Raw genomic sequence first — 23,117 nt, forward strand, 5'->3', positions numbered from 1 at the left:
TATTAAGTACTTGCCATGTACCAGGGATACTCTGTTCTACTGTACAGAAAAGCAGATAGGAAGTGCCAATTTTTGTCTCCTCAATTGGCTTCACTTTTCTCCTTCTGTATTTCTTTCTAGCTTAAGCAATTTATCATAACCCAGCTTTGTATTACCACATTGAGTGAAGGATTTCTTTTCTTTCACTATGAGTAGTGAATGACTGTAAGATAGATAGATCTCTTCTTTTTTTGCTTGCTTTTAAATAAATTCAAATTTACGGGTTTGGGGTTTTTTTGCATTTTCCATAGCAATTAGTAAAAGATCAAAGAAGATACCTCCTTTGTTAGGATTGTTCTCAATCCTTTTCTTTCAATCAATAAACATTTATTAAGTGCCACTGGGAATACAAAAAAAGACAAAAGACAGTCCCTACACTCATGGAGCTTACAGTCTAATGAAGGAGACAGCATGCAAACAAATATATGCAAAGCAAGCTACATACAGGATAAATAAGAAATAATTAACTGAGGGAAGGTACTAGAATTAAGAGGGGCTGGGAAAGGTTGTAAAAGATGGGATTTTAGTTGGGGCTTAAAGGAATCCTGGGATGTAAGCAGGCTGAGTTGAGGAGTAATGAATGGTGTCCCAGGCATGGGGCCCTTTTCTGTCAAAGTCCGCTTCAGTATTAAAATGCCGTAGTGGGAAACACTTCGTGTAAGGGCTCAAAAGATTTGGGTTTGAGTCTTGGCTCTACAGGCTGTTTTACCTTAGGCAGGTTACTCTACTACTCAAGGTTTTGGTTTCTTCATCTACAAAATGAAATCAAGGTGCTTTACTTTTAACATTCTTAGCTAAGTGGTACAGTGGATAGAGTGCTAGACTTAGTTCAAATCCAATCTCAGATATGTATTAACTGTAAATATCTGGGCAAGTTACTCAACTGTTGTCTGCCTCAGTTTGCTCATCTATAAAATGAGGATAATAACACTGCCTTCACCCCAGAGTTTGTATTATGTAAATACTTATTATTATTATTATTATTATCATTCTGTGAGACTGCTCTCACATTTCTTAATTAGCAATTCTTCATATTCCCAATAAGTCAGTCTCATCATGTTCCCCATACCACACCTCTTCTACTAATGTTCAATGACTTATCAAGGTGAGGAAATATCTGATTTTTTCCAAGGCAGTTCTGGGTTGCAGTGGATAGAGTGCTGAGTCTGGAGTCAGGAAGACCTGAATTCAAATTCAGCTTCAGAAACTTACTAACCATAGGCAAGTCACTTCCCCTCCATGTGCCTTCATTTCTTCAACTGTGAAATGGGAATAATAATAGCATCTACCTTGCAAGACAGTTGTGAGACTCAAATGAGATATCTGTAAAGCACTTAGCACAGTACACAGGTGCTTAATAAATTTTTCTCCCCTTTTCCCTTCAAAGATTATGCTTCTAAAACACAAATGTTGGCAGATCCTACCAAATTTCAAAGGTTCAGAGGGATCTCAGTATAAAGGTTTCAAGAAAGAACCTAGTGACAGGCTGTTTATCTGTTTTCTGAGGACCAAATTAGTATAACTAAGTTTGGAAAGACTGTTTGGAAATATGGCTGTTGTGGTTTGGGGTGCCGGGAACCCCAAAATGTAAGGGTACAGGGTGAGTCTGCCTGGAATGAATTCACACACTCAAACCTTCTTCCAGTCAAGGGGCAATTTATTGTAACAAGTGGGCAAGATTTCTAGTAAATCTGCAGCTTAATGAGGATGAGACTGATACTTATATACAAAAAGGGGGGGAAATGGTCAGTGAGAAGATCTTGATGGGATTACGGAGTGGTAAATAGCCTGGGGGTAGGCCAAGAGAGGACTGTGAAAGGACTGTTAAGTATCTAGGTGGGCTGGGGTGGGCCAGATGCCTTGGGCAAGATGCCAGTGATCTGGGATGCTGAATTGTATGGGGAAATTCAGGGACTAGGTTGCTTTCAAAGACATGGTCTTTTCCTTTTAGGGGTCCAGGTCCCAGCATCCCATCATGGCCACTGGGGTGATTTTTATTTTTAATTTTTGGCTATTAACAACTCATTGAGACTGTCCCTTGAAGGACATAGAAGTTGCCATCTGCATCAGTGGAGGAAGTACTGAAGAAATCATTAGTCTTTGAAATACATTAAACATACTTGGATATTCATAGGAAATAACCTCAGAGGCCATCTTATCTAACCCCTCACTTTACACATGAAGAAATTGAGGCAAAGGGAGGTTAAGTGATGTGTTCAAAGTCACAAAGGTTGTAAGCAAGAGAAATAGAATTCTTAAAGTACATGTGTAAACATGGGCAGCCAGGCAGTGCAGGGAATAGAGTGCCAGGCCTGGAGTCAAAAGGACCTGAGTTCAAATCTGGTCTTAGAGACTTACTAGACATGTAACCCTGGGTAAGTCACTTAACCCTGTTTGCCTCAGTTTCCTCAACTGTAAAATGATCTAGAGAATGAAATGGCAAACCACTCCAGTTTCTCTGCCAAGAAAACCCCAAATGGGGTCATGAAAAGACAGACAGCACTGAGACAAATGAACGATATATAAACATGCCTGACCCAGTGCTAATTGGCATATGGGAATAATAAAACTAATTGAAAATCATCTATTAATTTCATTCATTCAATAAGCATTTATTGAACATCCATTCTATTTAAAGAGCACCCAGTTAGGTGTTGATATATTGAACCAGGGAGTACACACTGTGCTAAATTTGAGACATGTGTTAATTTTTAAAATTAAAATTATATTTTATTTCAATGGGTAATGTCCTCATTAACCATTATTTTGTGAGTTTAGAAAAAGTAATGAAAATTGTTCAGGATATAAGCATGCCCTTTGAGACTGATGCCAAGTGGGCAACCATAGAGTTATAGAAGTGTAGAAAGTACTTTAAAACATGGTGATGGGTTCAGGGTGCATTCCAAAAATGTTGGGGCACCACCAGCCCAGTGTCCTGAAGAAATTCACTTGGACAGTTCTCCCAGTTAAAGAAAGGCATTTATTTGGGTGCATACCCAAACAGGTACTGCTTTCCTATGGGAGGCAGAGCCCCATAAGGCCCTCTCTACATGGAAGAGACAGAGCATAGGTTGCAGGCCCTGATCCCCTAAGGGAGGCAGAGCAATTATTGAGATTAGGTGCCTGGTCTATACAATTTGACAGGATAGGGGTAACGGGAACAGGAGAAGGGAGGAGGGGTAGGCAAGGTTCTAGAATACCTGGGATATCAAGTAGTCCAAAAGATGTCTTTATCATACAGATAATCAAAAAGAACAGGAAAGGGGAGGGGAAGAGTTGTTCTGGAAGGTCAGGTAATGGGGGGGTACTTTGTGAAAGCACACAGATGAGTTCATGGTGGGGGGCTTCAATGCATAGTCTTCTTTGATCACTTTTCTGACTGCATCCTGCTGGTTCCATTAGCCTCAAGCACTCCTTTCTACCTCATCAGTGGGGCACTGAATACTATGGCTGGAGGGACCTTAAAATATGAAATGTCAGTGCCGTATGAGGCTTAAGAACATATAACAATAATATAACTTGACAGGACTATAGAACTTAGAACAAAGACTACTGAAACTGAAAGTGACTTAGAACATATAATATTAAATGTCAGAATGGAAAAGGATGTTATAGTTTGTACCTTTTAAGAAATAATAATTATTTGGATGAAGACTTGGCATGGTTTTCAAATTTACTTACAGCACAAGGTTGGCAAAAATAGCTACAAATTTGGATGACCAAAAAAATATGTTTTGCCCTATAATAGTTTGTTTATTTGGCCTTTTTGCCCTAATCAACTATAACTCTCATTAAGGAAGGGCATGAATTATATCTTATGAACTTGACTTGATTTGACTTGACTTGAATCTCAGCTCCTTTGATTGGATAAATGGAATGTAACTAACAATAGGAAAATAGCTGTGAATTTATTATAATTTCATTTTATATGTGTTTCTTCATTTATTATAATTTAATTTATGAAGTAAAAGGCTATATCAAAAACATATTAATGAACTTAAAAGAGAGTGTGTGTGTATGTGTGTGTGTGTGTGTGTGTGGTCACAAAGGTTATTAATCTTCTTGGCAATGAATGAAAAATCGCCCCCAAAAGTCAAACACAAAAAAAATTTAACCAGCCTTTAAGATCTAATATCTAATATCAGCATGACATTTGCTATCCACTTGAAATGATTTTTTTTCTTAGAAAGAGATTATTATTAAATTCTTCTTTTATTAACATCTCTTTAGGTTAAAATTTCAGCTACAGGCCCACTATTAGAGAAAAATAATAAGAAATGACAAAATGATTAATGGTACCATTCTTGGCTTCTGTTTCCTGTTAAGATTATTCATTCATATAAAATACCATCCATTTAGTAGAATATTAAAAACAATTAATATTGAATTCATTATGTCATGACATTCTAGAGAAAACAAGGATTAGAATGTAAAATAGTCATGCCTTCCCCAAAGATTAATACCACATATGAGTAAACATATTTTTAATGGGTTATGCATGAAAAGTTTCATTTTTCCATTTTACTTTTACATTCAAAAAGCAAAAAATAATAAAAAGAAAAGATGGGTTGTTTATAATTAGAAATTAATTACAGAAATTTTAAGGTCTTAATTTCTTTCCCACTAATTCCTTAATTTTTCAAAGTATTATTATGGTAAAACATTCTACAAAGGCATTCTCACACATTTTATTTCATTCGAGTCTCCAAACAATCCTGTGAGGAGAACAGGGTATTATTCCCTATATACTACAGATGAGACAACTGATATTCAATGAAGTTAAGTGACTTATCCAAACTAACACAAGTAATTTCAAAGCAAAGACTCAAATCAAGATTTTCTGATTCCTAGATGAACAATCATATCCTTTTACCATGTTGCCTTAGAATATTTTTTTCTATAGATTTACAACTATACTAGTACCTTATTTACCTAGAATTCACTTATCCAGAGGCAGCTAGACTGCACAATGGATAGTGTGCTGAGCTTGGGGTCAGGAAGACCTGAATTCAAATCCAGCCTCACTAGCTGTGTGACCCTGGGAAAATCACTTAACTTGTACCTCAGTTTCCTCAAATGCAAAATATGGAGAATAATAGCACCTGTTTCACAGAGTTGTTTTAAAGAACAAATAAGATAAATTTGTAAGGTACTTAGCACAGTGCCTGGCTCAGAGTAGGTGCTTCATAAATGCTTCTTCCCTTCCCTCCATTACCTATTCAGAACATAGCTGAGAAAGAAGCACCTATTGAGAACATAGCTGAGAAAGAAGCACAATCACCAAAGTCAAAATGGCTATCACAAAATCCATAGGGTAAAATTCATGTACTCTACTCATAAGAAAGCTTACTTACTTACTTTAGATATAGTTCTAACTATCTTGGTTGTCTGGTTGCTAAGCTTAGGAAAGATTAAAATTAGTAGAGGTCAAGGAAGAGAAGGGCTACTTCAGGCAGTTACATCAGCATCAGAGAAAAAGTGATAACTTAAAGCTTGAAAGTGAGGAAAGATCCACAGGAAGCAAACAAAAGAACTAAAAAAGCCCCAAAGCCTAAAATAATTGATGTATGATAAAATGCACAAGGGGGCTATATAATTTTGCATGACTGTAATTATATTATACCCAGGTATAAGAGTTGAAATTCATAATTGGTGTCCCTGAGTCATTAAGAAAATGGTAAATGATAATCAGTTTGAGGAGGCAGTGAAGGATGGAAGAAACTGAAAAGATCACCAGACAGTTTATTGAATGAAAATGGTTAAAACAATGACAAAAGGAGATGCTGAAATGCATGAACGCTTAACTATTTGAAATACTAAGCTGTATGGAATGTCATATCTACTTCCTGAGAAGTTCCTGAATGCAGAGGCTGTACTGTATAAATATATCCTATATTCCTTACATTAGCCTCTTACATTACATTCTTTTTTTTAAATGAATCAAAATCAGTTTCCATAGCTCCCATCATCCCACTCCCATTTACAAAAGAAAAGAAAAGAAAAACAAAACTCTTCTAACAAATGATAATAGTCAAGCAGAACAATTTCCCACATTGGTCATGTGAAAAAAAAAAAATCTCATTCTGAACCTGAGGCCGTCACAACTCTTTAAGGAGGTGGGTATCATCGGTCCTCAGAATCATAGTTGATTTTCAAATTGATTACATTTCTTAAGTCTTTCAAAATTGTTTGTATTTACAATGCTGTTATTGTAAGGAAGGGTCAAAAAATGATTTAGTTCTTTGGTTCGGCTCACTTCATCGTGCATTAGTTCATATAATTTTTTTCCCAGGCTCTTACTTCAGATTCTTAATAATGATGTACTTTAATTCATATTTCTCTTCATAACCAAACCAACATATAATTTATCAATCATCCAAAAGGGTGATCTTGCACAAAAGTCTTCCTCAATGACATAGAAGGGGTCCTGGATTCTCTCTTTTTTAAAGGTTTTTAATAGCAAAATTATTTCTGAATATGTCTCCCATCCTACCCCAGGAACAAAATAAAGTGTCCACCCTTTGTAACAAAGGAAAACAATTGATACAACAGCATATGATAATGTATGCAACATTCTACCATTGTAGTCCACCATCTCTCTAATAAAAGGAGGGAGTATATTCCATCATCAGTTCCTATGATCTCAAGGATCATTATTGCTTTTGAAAAAAAAAATACACAGCTTGGCTTCCTTTTAGTGATCTTTCCATGATGTACATTGTTCTCCTTTTTCCATTTTTTCATGTAATTCTTCCAATATTTTTTCTGAATTCTTAATATTAATAATTTCTTACATGATATTTCATTACATTATATGCAATAATGTATTCAGTCATTCCCCTATTAAGGCATACCCAGTTGGTTTTTTATTATATGCTATCATAAAAGATGCTACATTTTGTATTGGACATCTAGTTGCATCATCATCCCCACCACCATCATGATGATCATTATTATCATCATTGGCATAGGACCTCCTTATTTGATTTTTTTAGAATTTTAGTAGCATAGGTACTAATTGCTCTTTAAATACTTGATAGGATTCATTTGTAAATACATTTATCCCAGTGCCATTTTTTTTCCATTTTGGAAATTAATTTATGGCTTACTCAATTTCTTTTTAGGAGATTGAATTCTTTTAGTTCTTCCCTTCTTGCTCTCTTTAATTTTTGTATATACAAATTATTTCATTTGAATTCTTCATTTTGTTGGCACATATGCATTATATGTACAATAGTAACTGATAGTTCTTCTTACTTCCTTTTGTGTTCAAATGATTTATTCTTTTTTTAAACAACCTATCTAATAATTTCATTATCTTTTTTTAAACCATCTATTAGCTTTATCAGTTCTTGTGTTTTTTTATTTTCAAGTTTCTTTATTACTTTTCCAATTTTCCACATTTCTTCATTTATATTTGTTTTAGGATTAATGAATTATTTTAGAGTTAAATAAGGCTAGAGTTACAGAGTTTGTTCTATCCTCTCATCTTCTCATTTTCATTCTGTAGCTATCTTTAGGATTTATGTATTTTTTAATGCAGAAAGTTTAAAAATTCATTCTTCCAATTGGGGTGGAGGGTGAGATTTAACCCAGTCGTGTTTAGGGTGACAATGTTAAATTTATATTTTTCCCATTAAACACTTTCAATATTTATTCCATCTCTTTTAATATTGTCTTTAGTCTCTACAGTTTAATTTACCCTAAATCTGTCCTCTCTGACTCACCTCTTCTTTCCTTTCAGCCCACTTCCCATTCTTGGCTCAGGTAAGAGTATGGTACCAAATTCCCCCTCTCTCTTGAATCCTCTCTGCTTACACACACTAATCCATTTTCTTAATTTCAGTGCCACTAATTTGTAATATCCCTTTCCAAGAAATGCCTTCATTCTCCTTCCTTCCTTCCTTCCTTCCTTCCTTCTTCCTTCCTTTTCCTTCCTTCCTTCCTTTCCCTTTCTAGAGTACTTACACAATCCTTTCTTGTTCTCTCTGTTGCCCCCATATAGTCTGAAGCTTCTGGTAGACATAAGTTTTGCTCCCACATCTAATCAACTCATCTATTAGTGCACTCAGAAATCTCCCTGCTTCCCTTTCTCAATCTTTTTGTACCCTTGAAATATATTTTGATAAATCTCACTTCTAGCATGTTAGAATATTATTCCATGAAGATACAATGGGGTTCATTTAGGAATACTTTATAATCAGAATCCATGGAATCTGGTTCTATTCTTTGTGCTTTCCTTCTCCTATAACTATTTTTAGGGTTAAAAATATTTACTACAACTACTACTACTACTATAGCTGCTGCTACTACATTTTTTGTGGTAGTAAAGAACTAGAAACAAAGTAGAATTCCCCCAGTGACTGAGGAAGAGATAAATTGTGGTACATAAATGTAAAGGAACATGACTGAGCTCTGATAACAAAAACAAATACAGAAAAGGATAGAAAGATCTATGTGAACTGATGCAAAGTGAAATAAGCAGCACTAGGAAACAATATATGTGTAACATGGTTAATCCTGGTCCCACTTTTGGAGTCAAGTCTGTTGCATCTCCCCCTCAGGTTCTTTGATGAAGTGAGGGGGCTTGTTTCTTTTTCCTGCCAACAGCCCCTCAGAGCTGCTCTCCTGTCCCATTTTAAGGACCCTGTGACTAGCCCAGTTCCATTTAAGCACTTAACATCAGATAGCTTTTACAAAGGAATATTTAATTCAAAGATATAGCCAGAATAAAGTACAAACTTGTCTCACAAATTTTGGTTATAGGGGCAGGGAGCGAATTAGGCTCACAACTAAAGTTCAATTTCTTGACAAGTCCACATCCAGAGCCAGCATCACTGCTCCTTCTGTTGGGCTGCAATCCTAGACCCTTGTTCCTCAAGGTGTTGCCACTGGGCAACATCTGACCTGGATTCCTGGGTTCCTGGATCCCTGTTGCTCATGCTCGAGGCTCAGATTGAAGACTCTATACTCTGCACCTAGAATAGAAAAGAAATAAATGAAAAGGCCAAAGACCCAGGCCCATTTCTGATATGACCTTGGGGGTGGGAAAATTTCACACCCCTTTCTTTTACAGCATGGTTCTCTCACTAGAAATCATTGGTGAAAGAGTCACCTTACTCCTTCAAAAGCAACTGTAGCAAAATTGCTTGCTGGTGCTGTCCTACCTATAATTTTTAATGTCCTCCATTTTCACCCCTTTATATCCCCTGTTAATCTCTCCCAGCTATGCATCCAGGGGGTCTCAACTTCTCACCTTACTCTGGTGGGAGGCAGACCCAAGAAACACAAACCAAGCAGGTAGAACTTCCCCAAAATCAACCACACCACCAAAAAACTCATCGAAACATTCCTATCACAACCCTACCCACTCCTGTGATGGGACCAGAGCATTTCCTCTCAGTTGTTGAGACCAGATTCCCAGTGCTCTGTGTGTGACTTAACCTTCATCTCTCCCTCCTCTCACCACGTCAAATGGAGGGAGAGAAATGGAAAATCCTCCACTTTTCTTTTCAAGTCCTGACCACTATTTCCCCAGATTCCTCTATCCCTATCTCTCCTTTTTCCACCTAAAAGGAATTCCTCTGTATTATCCCACCAGTAATAATACTGATTTACTGAATGAGAACTTTTGTCTCTGAAATATTAATTTACATCGTCCTTCTACTGTCACTCTTTTTTAATCTCATGTGTTTTTCTTGTTTCTTAGATTCTTTTACTCATAGATACTTTCATTGGTCACTCAATGTCTTTTGGATACTGGGTTTTTTTAAACAAGAGAAAAAACAACCCCCCCCCAACCACATTGATTTTGTCTAGTTTTAAATACATAAAAACACACTTCACAATTTTTTTCTTTCAGTGCTATCTGAACTATTTATTTGTATTCTGTTGAACAAATCTATAAACTGAATATTCTACTTACCACTCCATCTTTTTTAAGAAGATTCCCAAATTCTTCCCTTTTACTAAACAAATAATTATTTTCATTAATGATTATTCTTAAAGCCTTGCAAGATGTTACTTTTCCAATATTCTTTGCTTTTCAGAATATCATATACTCTGCATCATATGTTGACTGGCAGTACAATTCAAAAGTCTAACTAAAATGCTTCTGGGTGAGTTAAATTTGGGGTATCTTTCTGTAATAGATCTTTGGATTCTTTCAATTTGTTCTTTGCCACTTGTTTCCAACATTTATGAACATTTTTCTGATGAGTTCTTGAAATATGGTATTCACATATTTTTCCCATTATTTCTGAAAGATCTATAATATTTAGATTACATTCATTCCCTCTTTAAATTCAATATTTTTATTTTGTAGAGCTCTTGTGTGTTTATAAAATCATATCATTAGATTTGATATAATTTCCTTTATGTCTTTACATTTTGGTGATCTTCTTTTGTCATTTTACTTTTCAGAGGATCTTTTTGTTTTGAAAAAATGACTGCCTTGTGTACTAAATCCCCTATTCTTTTTTAAAAATTTATTATTTATTTTAAACATTCATTTCTTTTTAAAATTTTGAGTTTGAAATTCTTTACCTCCTTCCCACTGCATTCCCCCACCCACTGGGAAGGCAAGGAATATGATATCAATTATACATGTGAAATAATGTAAAACATTTCCATATCATCCTTATTTCTTTCAAAAAAGCAAGAAAAATAAAGAAAATGAGAAGTTACATTTCAATTAGCACTCAGAATTCATCAGTTCTCTCTGTGGAAATGAATGGTATTGGGGCAGCTAGGTGGTGCAATGGATAGAGCACTGGCCCTGGAGTCAGGAGGACCTGATTCAAATCCTACCTCAGACACTTAACTCACTAGCTGTGTGACCCTGGGCAACTAACTTAACCCCATTGCCTAGCCAAAAAAGAAAAAGAAAAAGGGAAGTGAATAGCATTTCATCATCATGAATCCTTTGGAATTGTCTTGAATCATTGTATTTATCAGAGTAACCAAGTTTTTCACAATTGATCATTACAACATTGCTCTTACTAGCACAATGATCTCCTGGTTCTTCTCACTTCACTTTGCATCAGTTCATCTAGGTCTTGCCATGTTTTCCTGAAACCACCCCCTCATCATTTCTTGTAGCATAATAGTACTCCATCACAATCATATATCACAACTTATTCAACCATCCTCTCAATTTCCAATTCTTTGCCACCACAAAAATTGCTGCTATAAATATTTTTTTGTGCACATAGGTCCTTTTTCTTTAATCTCTTTGGGATACAGACCTGGTACTGGTATTTCTGGGTCAAAAGATATGCATAGACCCTGTGGGCCTAGTTCCAAACTGTTCTCCAGAATGGCTGGACCATTTCACTACTCCACTAACAGTTCATTAGTGTATCTATTTTTCCCTCATCCCCTCCAGCATTTGTCATCTCTGATAAATGTAAGGTAGTACCTCAGAGTTGTTTTAATGTGTCTTTCTCTAATCAATGTTGAACACTTTTTCATATGACTACAGACAGCTCTTATTTTTATACATTTGACTCAGTTTTATACTCAGTATATGTTTCAGAAAAGAGGCCTTTATCAGAAACTTCTTGCAAAAACTTTTGATATTACTTCATTCTCTATGATACCTCTTAGAAAAATGCAGTTTCTTTTATTATCTCTTTTAATTAGGTCTATTTCTGCTTTTCCTTTGTCTGAGATCATGATTGCTTCCTCTGCCTTTTTTTTTTCCAGTTTAGCTGAAGCATATTAGATTCTCTTCCAGCCCTTTATTTTAACTCTGTGTGTCTTTCTTTTTCAAGTTGTCTCTTGTAAACAGTGTATCTTTGAATTCTGATTTCTAATCCATTCTACTATCTGCTTCTATTTTATGAGTTCATCCCATTCACATTCACAGCTATGATTACTGTATTTTTCTCTCCATTCATTTCTTATGTTTCTTCTCTCTGTCTCTTTCTCTCTCTCCTCCTCCTCCTCCTCCTCTTCCCTCCCTCCAGTCTATTTTGCTTCTAACCACTGCCTCTCTTTTTTCATCTTCCTCTTTTATCCCCCTCCTCTCCTATTTCCCTATTGTGTAAGTTACATTTCTATACACAACTCAATGTGTGTGTATTCTTCCCTCTTGGAACCAATTCTGAAGAGAGCAAGATCCAAGCATTGCCTGTTATCCCACCCCCCCACTTTCCCCTCCACTGTAGAAACTCTTCCTTGCTCACCTCCTTTATGTGAGAAATTTTTCCCCATTCTACCTCTCCCTTCCACCTTCTCCCAGTGCATCCCTCTTTCTCACCCCTTCATTTTTTCTGGACATCATTCCTACATAATTGATTCCCATCCATGCCCTCTAGGTAAATTCCTTTTAACTACCCTAATAATAATAAAGTTCTTTTGTTCACTTATTTTTTAGTCATGTCTGACCTTTCATGACTCCATTTGGGGTTTTCTTGGCAGAGATATTGGAGTGATTTGTCATTTCCTTCTCCAGCTCATTTTACAGATGAGGAAACTGAGGCAAACATGGTTATGTGACTTGCCCAGAGTGACATAGCTAGTAAGTGTCTGAAGTAAGATATGAACTTAGGGAGATGAATCTTCCCGACTCCAGGTGGCATTTTATCCACTTGCATCACCTAGCTGCCCTCAAAGTTCTTAGGAATTACTTGTATCATCTTCTCATAATTCTCTTGTGTTTGAATGGCAATTTTTCTATTCAGCTCTGGCCTTTTCATTCTCTTGTGTTTTCTATTCAGTTCTGGCTTTTGCATCAGGAATGTATGAAAGTCCTCTCTTCTTTTAAATACCCATTTTCCTCCCTAAAGGACCACACTCAGATTTTCAGAGTAACTTATTCTTGGTTGTAATCCTAGCTCCTTTGAAGTCCAGAACATCATATTCCAAACCCTCTGAAAGCCATTAAATCTTATGTGATCCTGAGTGTTGCTCCATCTTTAAACTATTTCTATCTGGCTACTTGCAATATTTTCTCCTCTAGAATTTGGCTATAATCCTGGGAGTTTTCATTTTGGGATCTCTTTTAGGATGTGATCAGCGGATTCTTTCAATTTCTATTTTACCCTCTGGATCTAAGATATCAGGACGGTTTTCCTTAATAACTTCTGGAAATATGACACACACACACACATATACATATAGGCTCTTTCCTTGGTTATGGCTTTCAAGTAGTCCAACAATTCTCAAATTATCTCTCCTTGATCTGTTTTCCAAGTCAGTTGTATTTCTGATGAGATATTTTATATTTCCATCTATCTATTCATTCTTTTGACTTTGTTTTATTGTGTCTTGATATCTCAAGGAACCACTTCCACTTGCCCAATTCTAATTTTTAAGGAATTTTCTTCAGTGAGATTTTATATCTCTTTTTCTATTTGGCCAATTCTGTTTTTTAAGGCATCATTTTCTTCAGTATTATTGTGCCTCTTTTACCAAGTTGTTAATTCTCTTTTCATAATTTTTTTGTATCACTGTCATTTCTTTTTCCAATTTTTCCTCTATCACTTTTATTTCTTCCAGGATAATCTTTTTGGTCTTGTGTCCAATCAGCATTTTTCTTTGAGGCTTTGTTTCTGTTTTCACATTGTTGTCTTCTTCTGAATTTATGTCTTCACCTTCCCTGCCACAGCAGTATCTTTTTAGGGTCAAAATTTATTTTGTTGTTTGTTCATTTTCCAGCCCATTTAACTTTGAACTTTATGTTAAAGTTGTGTTCTGCTCACCGAGGGGCAGGCAGGCACTGTCTCAAGCTTCAGGCTTTTTCATGCTGCTGTTTTCAGAGCTAGTTGTGAGAATCTGGAAATTTTTGGTGCTTCCAAGATGGTGTGATACTGGGAGCATTGTGGTCATTGCTCTCCTCCTCTGTGCTCTGGTTTTTACCCTAGTCCCCTGTTAGTGTTCCTCTTTGCCTTGGAACTGTGACCAGGGCCCCTGCTCCCTTGTGACCAACCACCAGTGCTCCTCTCTGCCCTGGAATTGCAACCCACAACTGCATATGGGCAACAGAGTTGCCAATCAGTGCCAGCAAAAGATCCCCTATAATTTCTTTCTGAGCAGTCATCTGGCCCCCCTTACCATCTCTGGGCTGAGAGTTCCTGAAGCTACTGCTGCTGCTGCTTTGATTGCTGCCACATGTGTAAGCTCCAGACAGGCCTCTACTCTGATGTCACAAACTTCTGCTGACCTCCTAAGTTTCCTTTGGCTGAAAAAAAAATGTTTCACCCTGATTTTTGTTGGCACTGCTGCTCCAAAATTTGATTTGAGGTGTTATTTTAAAGTTGTTTGGAGAAGAATGCTGAGAATCCACTGTCTTCTAACTTTTCTACTCATAAAATTGATTTCTCCCTTCAGAGCTTTAATTTCTGTCCTTAGTTCCTTAATATCTTTCCTGATAGATGATGATCCAGGGCTGTTGTTCCACTTAAAGACAAAACCATTAAGTCCTCTGGGAGCTCATTCTATCTTCATGTAGATCAAATTGTTAGAAAGTTAGTTTTTTTTTTCCTCACAGAAGTAAAACTTGCCTCTCAGAAACTTCCCCACATTACTTTGTTCTGCCCACTGCAGCCAAGGACAAGGCTAATCCTTCTAATCAACAAATGCATGAAGATAATTATATGTCCCTCCTCATCTTTTCCACCTTAAACATCTTCAGTTCCTTTGATATTTTCTCATATGCCATCGTGTCTAGTTTCCCAACATCTTGGTTATACTCTTTCATGCCCTATAGCCTATCAATATCAATTCAGATGACTATTATCCATGTGAGGATTCCCTCCAATGATGAAAATTGCAACTCATGACTCTTATCCATATCTATCTCTCTGTCCAGCTATGTACCATAAAAGATTCCCCAAATATGCTAGAGATCTGACTCAAATTTTTCTGATGTCCCAAGGATATCAATGAAATATACAATATATCCATTAATTATCTCTTGTACAACATCAGCACTTTTTCTTTCTTTGATCACATTTCCTTAATGACATCCTTTACAATTCACTTCCTTTATAATTCTTTGATTGTAATACTTTGGAGGCCTTTTCTGTCCTCTGGGTGATCTTCAACTTCAACTCTTCAGAGACTAGAGATCACTGCAAGAAAACTCTTACTAAAAATAGACCCTTGTTTTAGGGAGATGCTTAGGGTAATTTCCCAAAGACAATCTATCCCAACTTCCTCCACCTCAACAATTTTGGAACCAGTTCATTGTACATTTGTAGTGTCTGTCCAAAACTGGGTAGCCAGAAGATAGATGGATGAATGGATGGACAGACATATACATATATTGTTATGCTTACTAATTGATATGAGTGGAGGTGCTCTATAAGTTACCCTTCCAACTCCATATTATAGTCTGAAAAAAATCATTTATCTGTAAATTACAATTTTGGGCATAGGTTAGGCTAGATGATTGTTAGGATCTCTTCCAATTTTAAATTCTGTGATTCTGATGTGACTGTGCATCAAATGTATAGATTCTATAAGCACAGTTTCAGATTTGTTACGGTGAATATATCTTGAACAGAAGATCTCATCACAGAAACAGTGTACTTGGTTTTCAAAATTAAAAATGAGCCAAACATTGTATTGTGGTGGGTTTATTGATTTTTGTTTGTCAAATTTTGACTAATTTGACACTGTACCTCCACTAAATTAATTGGTTATTCAGTAGAACAGACTTGTTCTATTCACTTCATGTAGGCACAGTTCCAGTGATAGGGACTTGAACTTTTAGCAGTTCAGAGGTGGAAAGGTCTAAGAGATCATCAATTAAATTTGTTTATTATACCCTCCTGGTGAAAAACTATATTTTATCATATTTCTCATATCACTTTGGATAGCCTCATTCTTGGTACTTACTCAGTCTACTTTGTGTTATACTCATTGTATCTTATTCCTTATGTTGCATAATAAGCTCTTTGTGATCAGGGGCTATGTAAATTTTTATCGTTACATTCCTATTGCCTAACACTAGGCCTTGCAAATAGCAGGTGCATAATAAATGCTTTTTGGATTAATTTGAATGTTACTGAAATTCTTCATTATCCTGATTAAAAGTAGTAGAGGCCCATTGGTCACCTACTATATCTTAGCTGCTATAAAAGCTACAGAGATAGTAGTATCTACTAGGCAAGAATATAAAACCTCCCAGTACCCATGATAACAACAATAACAATAATGTTGATAACATATACGTTAAACTATTTATAGTTCCAAACTGTTTTACACACATATACCCTCTGAGCCTCAGTATTTTCATCTACAAAATAGGAATGTAACAATAATCACATCACCAATTTCACTAAATTGTTGCAAAAAATCAGAGGAGATAAAAAGAGGCCAAAGCAATGCAGATAATCAAAGTCATGCAGATAATGCAAAGCCAGAACTTAAACTATAGTCCTGTTGTTTGTTCTTACAGCTGACTCTGCTTGTTTTGAGAGATCACAACTTATTTTTCCCTAATTCATTTCTTACATCAAAGAAAATAAAGTAAGTCACTCAGTGTTGTGTTTAACAATCAGCTCTGTTACAAAGAATATTTTTATTAGAAAATATTCAAACAGCTATTTGGAGGATGGTCACCCCACAGGGATTCCTATCAACCATGTATCAACCTGCTGCCCTTGACAAAAGAAGTCTGAGCCTTATATACTCTTGTGAAAAATTCTATTAATAATCTCATCCTGTTGGATTCTTACATTAAAGCTACAATTTAGGAGCAAAATGTTTATCAAATGGAGGAACACAAATCAAAATTACATTGTTTTAAATTAAATCATAAGTCAGTATCATACATCGTCCTCCAGAATGAAGAAATCACAAAGGTCAAAACAACAGTAGTTTTATGCACTAAATTCTCAATTATATTTATAAAAAAGTTAGCATCTTCTGATATTGTAGAATTTCCATATAGGCTATTTTGTTTTGATTATCAAATAGCTTATATATTCTGCTTCCACACATAGGTTCATGGATTTAGAGCTGGAAGGGAACTCAGAAGCTGTCTAATACAACCACCTCACTACATAAAAACTGGAATCAGTGGGCTTAACGATGATGATGACAGCACTTATATATCTATATGGCACTTACTGTGTGTCAGGTATTGTGCTGAATGCCTATAAATATTACCTCATTTGATCCTCATAACAACCTCGGAAGGTACACGCTATTATTATTATCCTCATTTTACAAACGAGGAAACCTAAACAGAGGTGAAGTGACTTGCCCAAGGTCACACAGCTAGTAAGGGTCTGAGACTGGATTGAAACTCAGTTTTTCCTAACTCTAGGGCTGTCACACTATCCACATTGCCACCTAGGTGCCCTAAGTTCACACAGTTAGTAAACATCAGAGGTAGAATTTGAATCCAGGTCCTCTGATTCCAGAGATAGTGTTGTTCTATTTTATCATACTGTCTTGCTGGGAAGGAATCTGCTATGCAAGTAATTAACTTGGGCTAGCAATAGCTTAGGTGGGGTGAGTGAGGCAAGAGGAAAACTCTACTAGGGAGAAAAAATGGGTTTCCTGTGTTGTTCACTCCTTCCTCTACTGTGAAGGTAAGGATTAGTTTTGATTGTCTAGCACCCTATAGGGAAGAGATCACATGTGGTTAAGGACCCCAGTCAATTCCCTAGTACTGGGGAACTAGAAAAGACATTGGTTTTGTTATTCAGTCATTTCAATTGTGTCCAACTCTTTTTGTGACCTCATTTGAGGTTTTCTTGGCAACGGCACTGGAACAGTTTGCCATTTCCTTCTTCAGCTTACTTTACACATTAGGAATTGAGATAAACAGGATTAAGTGACTTGCCCAGGGTCACACAGCTAATAAGTGTCTGAGACACCACACCACCTACCTGCCCAGAAAAGACATATAGTCCCCTGAAATATAACATGCCCAGAACAGAGAACTACATCCAAGCTGAGGTTGGGGGGAGTGTCAGAAGGGGGTCACTTAATGGTCCAAGAGGTAATGTTATTTAATGACTTTCAGATCTATCTTTTGACCATAGTCCTTCCAGATAATTCAGATAATTCCTTCCTTTCTAACCTGGCCAATATGAGCAAAAGGAATCTATCTAACATTATTTATCCCTCTCCTTAGTTAAAAAATGTTGCCTATATAAGGTCTCAGATAACTTTAGTACAACTTTGGCTCTTATTGATGTCAGGTCCCTAAAACTTTAATACACTCTTCAGCATTCTAGGGGTGTCCCTGAGGGGTTTGCTTAAGCCCCTAGCAGTGAGCTTCTATTAAAAATCAATTTAGTCACTCAGCCTTAAGTGGTTTTTAGAAAGGAACATGTACTAAAGGGTCATGATAAGAAATTAGTACAAAACATCCCAAGTCTGTGATACACTCTCCCACCCATACAGAATCCAGGAAAAAGTAGGCTCAAGCTTAGAGAACACATGTGGCAAAGCAATAACTCATAGCTCTGGGATGCTACAAGTCCTTTTCTCCCATGCGTAGTGTGTTCAAGAAGTTCCCCTTAAGCATGGTGAACTTCATCCATCTATCTTGGCTCCTAATGCAGATACTACTATGAGCTGATCTTGAGATGATGCTGGAACACTAGTGGGAAGGATCTCTATTGGCCAAAGGGGAAAGGGAGGGAAGGAGATTTGACCAAAGGTTTACACCTGCTGGTAGTTCTTCCCCATGGTGTGTTGGAAAGAAATACTTCCTCCAATTACCAGAAATCAATCCCTTCTCAGCATGTTTAATAATTTGAAAATAATCCTTTGAGCTATGGCCAACTTTCTGAATCTGATTCTTGTGCAACATCATCCCAATTGGAAGGCTGTTTAGTACTTAGTCTAAGGCCTATAAGTGATTGATTGAGATACTCTTAGTCAAGGTATTAAAGCAAAAATGAGATGGGGTGGTATCCCCCTCACCCTTTCCTTACTGTCCTCCAAAAATCTCTTGCAATATGTTTGACGCAAGTGAAATGCTGGATAGCCTTTTACTGACTTCTGTATTATCCATCTCAAATGTCTTCCCCAATGTGGAAGTTCCTACTCAAACATGGTCATTCATATTCTTCCATACCTCAACATATATATTGGTACAACTTGACAAACATCCTGCAAAGTCCTAATAGGCTACTGCCTGTCTTGTTGCTTAGGGCCTATCCCACCCCAAAACAACAAAGGAAAGAAAAAATAAAATCTCCCTTGGTAGGGGGGGCAACAATTAGGGGCTTGGGATTGGCTAGAAGCTAGTCCCTCCCATTTCATGTGAGAAACAAAATCAGTTTAGCTAGGTTTTAAAGTAGCAATGCTGGCCCATGGGCTACAGTTCTTGCCTTCTTCCTCTCTCAAGAAGCAACCTCCTCCAACGTTGGTTCATTTGGTTGCCAAGTGCCATAACAGTGGGTTACATTTCTTTCTACCTTCCTCTTTTAAGCAATCCATCTATGCTAGACCTCCCCAATGCACACAGACCATGTTTAATCATTGACTAACTTAAGAAGTTTAAGATCTGAGTCCATTTCTTTATATCTCTCTTCAGTTCTCCAAGAACCTGATGTATTTGTTGAATTTGTTGAACTAAATTGTTTGGTTTGTCTTGGACATGATTTGTAACTGTGGATAATTTTTAAATGCTTTTTTTTTGTATTTCAGAAATTTGATTCAGTAGAAGATATAATTGAGTACCACAAATTCTTTCCTATTGTGCTTATTGATGGGAAAGATCAAACAGGAACCCACCGAGAGCTCTGTTACCTCAAGGAGCCTCTCTCACCCAGCAGAATCTACTCATCCTAAGAGGGAATGAGGTCTTTATTTTACCTTTATTTCAAAAGATCTAGTATTCATGACATTCTGCAGAGAATTCAAGAGATGACCAGTTGATTTCGTTATGAGTGGAAGATGGACATTCTCCAGTAAAAACTGGAAATATGTGCTCTGAAAAATGTCTCCTTAACAGCTTAAGTAATGTCCAAGAACTATCAAACTGGAGAATGAACAATTATAACCTAGAACTCTTAGTTTAGAAATTTCTATTGGTTTGGTGATATTGAAATAGAGTGCAGAATTGAGTAACATCTTTGACTGATTCAAAGCTTACTGATAGAAACCTATAAAAAAGGAAAAAACTCTCAGCAAATAGATGCAGAAAGACACACAGATCAAGGAAGTAACACCTAGGTAGGAAAGTCCGGCCATCCTCACTCACTGATGATACTATTCAACCTATGGGGCAGGCATTTCGGTCTAGCTGAAGTTGAAAGGTGCCCTGAGGAAGAAAAAGTAAGAAGTATATGCCAGTAGAGTCAAGCCACCAGTACCATCTTCCCTCAGCTCTCAATGAAGTTAGCTTAGGACTTTAAAGCTAAGAGCCTTGGGAATACCTGCACTATGTAAACCACTGGCTCTGCTTCTAGTCGGTGGTCCCTACAGCCATTACTGAAAAGAGCAGTCACTGTGAAGAAGAGATCTACCTTCCTCATCACTACTAAATGATAACCAACTGCCACTGACAAGAAAGTAAGATCAAGAGCCCTTGGATTGTCAGCTCCCTCCACATTCACCACCAGTACTACTTCCAGTTGATCCTCCAAAGCCATCATCCTGTGAATCAAACACTATGGAGAGAGGACCTGAAGAATACTTCTGTAGGTGTTACAGGTCAATCACCATGGAGCAGTGTCCATGAATCAAACTGGAGAATGAACTACCCCTCCCTCTTCAGCAACAACAGATACCAAAGACCCAGAAAAGACTTAAAGGGTCACAGATCTTTTCTGATGAGGTAGATCTTATCCAGGCTGAAACTGAGGATGATGGTAACTAGCTCCTTCTTCACCAAAGACCTTGGCACTGTCATAAGTTTCAACATTAGGAGGAGATATCATTTTTTTCAGTGGAAATTACATTTAAAAAGATACATTAAAAACTGCTTTGATGAGGCACTCTAAGTACAAGAGAACCTAACCATCTAACTTATGACTGAAACTCAATATAGAATGAGAGTTCCTTGAGAGCAGGGACTAGCTCTGCTTTTCCATTTTTATCCCTAACACTTAACACAGTGTTTTGCACACAGTAAACACTCGATATTTGATTTTTCTTTCACTTATTACAGACTTAGAATAGACCTATTATAATAAGATTTGGCAGACAGAAAACAAATAACAATAATAAACACAACTGTAATGTAAGGAAGTTTAGGATCAGCCTCCCAAAGGGGTAGCATTTGAGCTGGACCCTGAAGGAAGGTAAGGATTCTATGAGAGTAAGGTGAGGAGGGAGAACATTCCAGGTCTGGGGGACAACCAATGCGAAGATCCAGAGATGGAAAATTGAATGTCAAGTATAAGGGATACCAAATTAGCCAGTATGGCTGGCACTTGGAGTTAGTAAAATAGAGTAGGATGAACTTAATCATAAAAAGGAGGAGGATGGTGGCAAAATGGATTAGAAAGCAAAACAATAATTTGCTCTATACAAGAAGCACATCTAAAACATAAAAACTAATGATGAATTAAAATCAGGGGTTAGACTAAAACTTCTTATTCTTTCACTGAATATAAAAAAGCTTAAGTGGCAGTCATCCTCTAGGAAAAGGCAATAGTAAAAGTTTATACAGTCAGAGATAAGCACAGAAACTGCATTATTTAGGCACTATAGAAATGGAACACACACACAGACACACAGACATACAACATGCCTCTAAGATTTAGATGTGATATATTTGGTGATTGATGAATGGGAATCATAAAGAATATATCAATTCTTTAGCATTGCATGGTGCCTTTACAAAATCCTAAGACAGGACATAAGGAGCCCATAAACAGATATAGACAAACCAAAATACTCCAAACATTCTTCATAGATTATAATGCAATAAACATTATAACCAATAAATAAAACATTAATAAAGGACTGAGAGGCCAAATAATTATATCCTAAAGAATAAGTGGGTCAAAGAACAATAATAAGAATACTAAATAATTATATTAAAGAAAATAAGGAGATAGCATGCCAAAATGTGTGGGAGCAAATCTAAAGCCATCCTTGGGAGAAAAGTATGTCTTTGAACACATATTAACAAAAGAGAGAAAGAGAAGACCAATTAGTTGAACATGAAATCACAAGCAAATAAATTAACTAAACAATCCCAAAAGAAGCACAAAAGTAGAAATCCTAAAAATAAGATAAACAAATACAAAAACAAAAAAACCCTATGTAACTGATAAAATAAAAATAAGAACTGATTTTTGAAAAGACCAATGAAATATCAACCAATCAATAAATACTTGTTAAATGTCTACTCTTCAGGCTGTGTGCTATATACAAGAGATATAAATACAAGTAACAAATCATTCCCTGTGTTTTCAAGGAATTTGCATTCTAATGAGAGACAAGTACATATGCAAGTATATACAAAATAAATATAAATAAGTACAATGTAATTAAATATAATGTAGTTGAGAGGGCACTAACTTGAGATCATAAAAGGCTTCACATAGAAGGTGGTGATTGACCTTCATCTCGAAGGAAGAGGGATTCTATGAAGTGGAGGTGAGGAGAGAATGTAGTCCAGCCATGGGAGAAATTCAGTACAAAGACAAGGAAATGGGTAACAGACAGCCATGTCTGAGGAACAGATAGAAGGTCAATTTGGTTGGGTCACAGATTATGGGAAAGGGAGTAATGTTCAATGATTCTGGAAAGATAAATTGGGGGCCAAAATGTAGAAGGCTTTAAAACTTCAACAGAGGAGTTATATTTGGTCCTAGAGTCAACAGGAAATTTATTTCACAGGACAGTGACATAGTCAGATTTGTGCTTAAAGAAAATTACTTGGCAGCTGAGTGAAGCAGTGAGAAATACTTGACGCAGGGAGAGCAATTCAAAAGCTATTAAAATAATTTAGATGAAGGGTCTTAATTTGTTGAATGAAAGTAGTTGTGTGAACAGAGAGAAGGGGGTAAGATAAATGAGAGGTAAAAAATGTAAAATTTGGCAACTGGATGTGGGGGATGAGGAAAAATGAAGAATCAAGGATAATGTCAAGGTTATAAATTGAAAGACTAAAAGAATGGTAGTACCTTGACAGAAATAGATAAATA

General features: G+C 36.5%; 1 protein-coding gene across 1 annotated transcript in view; it reads left to right on the forward strand.

Annotated features, from left to right (window-relative positions):
* Window positions 1-22,313, forward strand: part of CLNK (cytokine dependent hematopoietic cell linker) — a 99,908-nt gene extending 77,595 nt beyond the window's left edge. Inside the window, exon 16 of the mRNA XM_020992077.2 lies at window positions 19,663-22,313. Within this exon, the coding sequence (XP_020847736.2) occupies window positions 19,663-19,806 (144 nt within the window). The 3' untranslated portion in view covers window positions 19,807-22,313. The remainder of the gene's footprint in view (window positions 1-19,662) is intronic.
* Window positions 22,314-23,117: the final 804 nt, after the last annotated feature.

Source organism: Phascolarctos cinereus, unplaced genomic scaffold (genome assembly GCF_003287225.1).
Source record: "Phascolarctos cinereus isolate Bilbo 61053 unplaced genomic scaffold, phaCin_HiC Scaffold_9;HRSCAF=440, whole genome shotgun sequence".
Taxonomy (NCBI): domain Eukaryota; kingdom Metazoa; phylum Chordata; class Mammalia; order Diprotodontia; family Phascolarctidae; genus Phascolarctos; species Phascolarctos cinereus.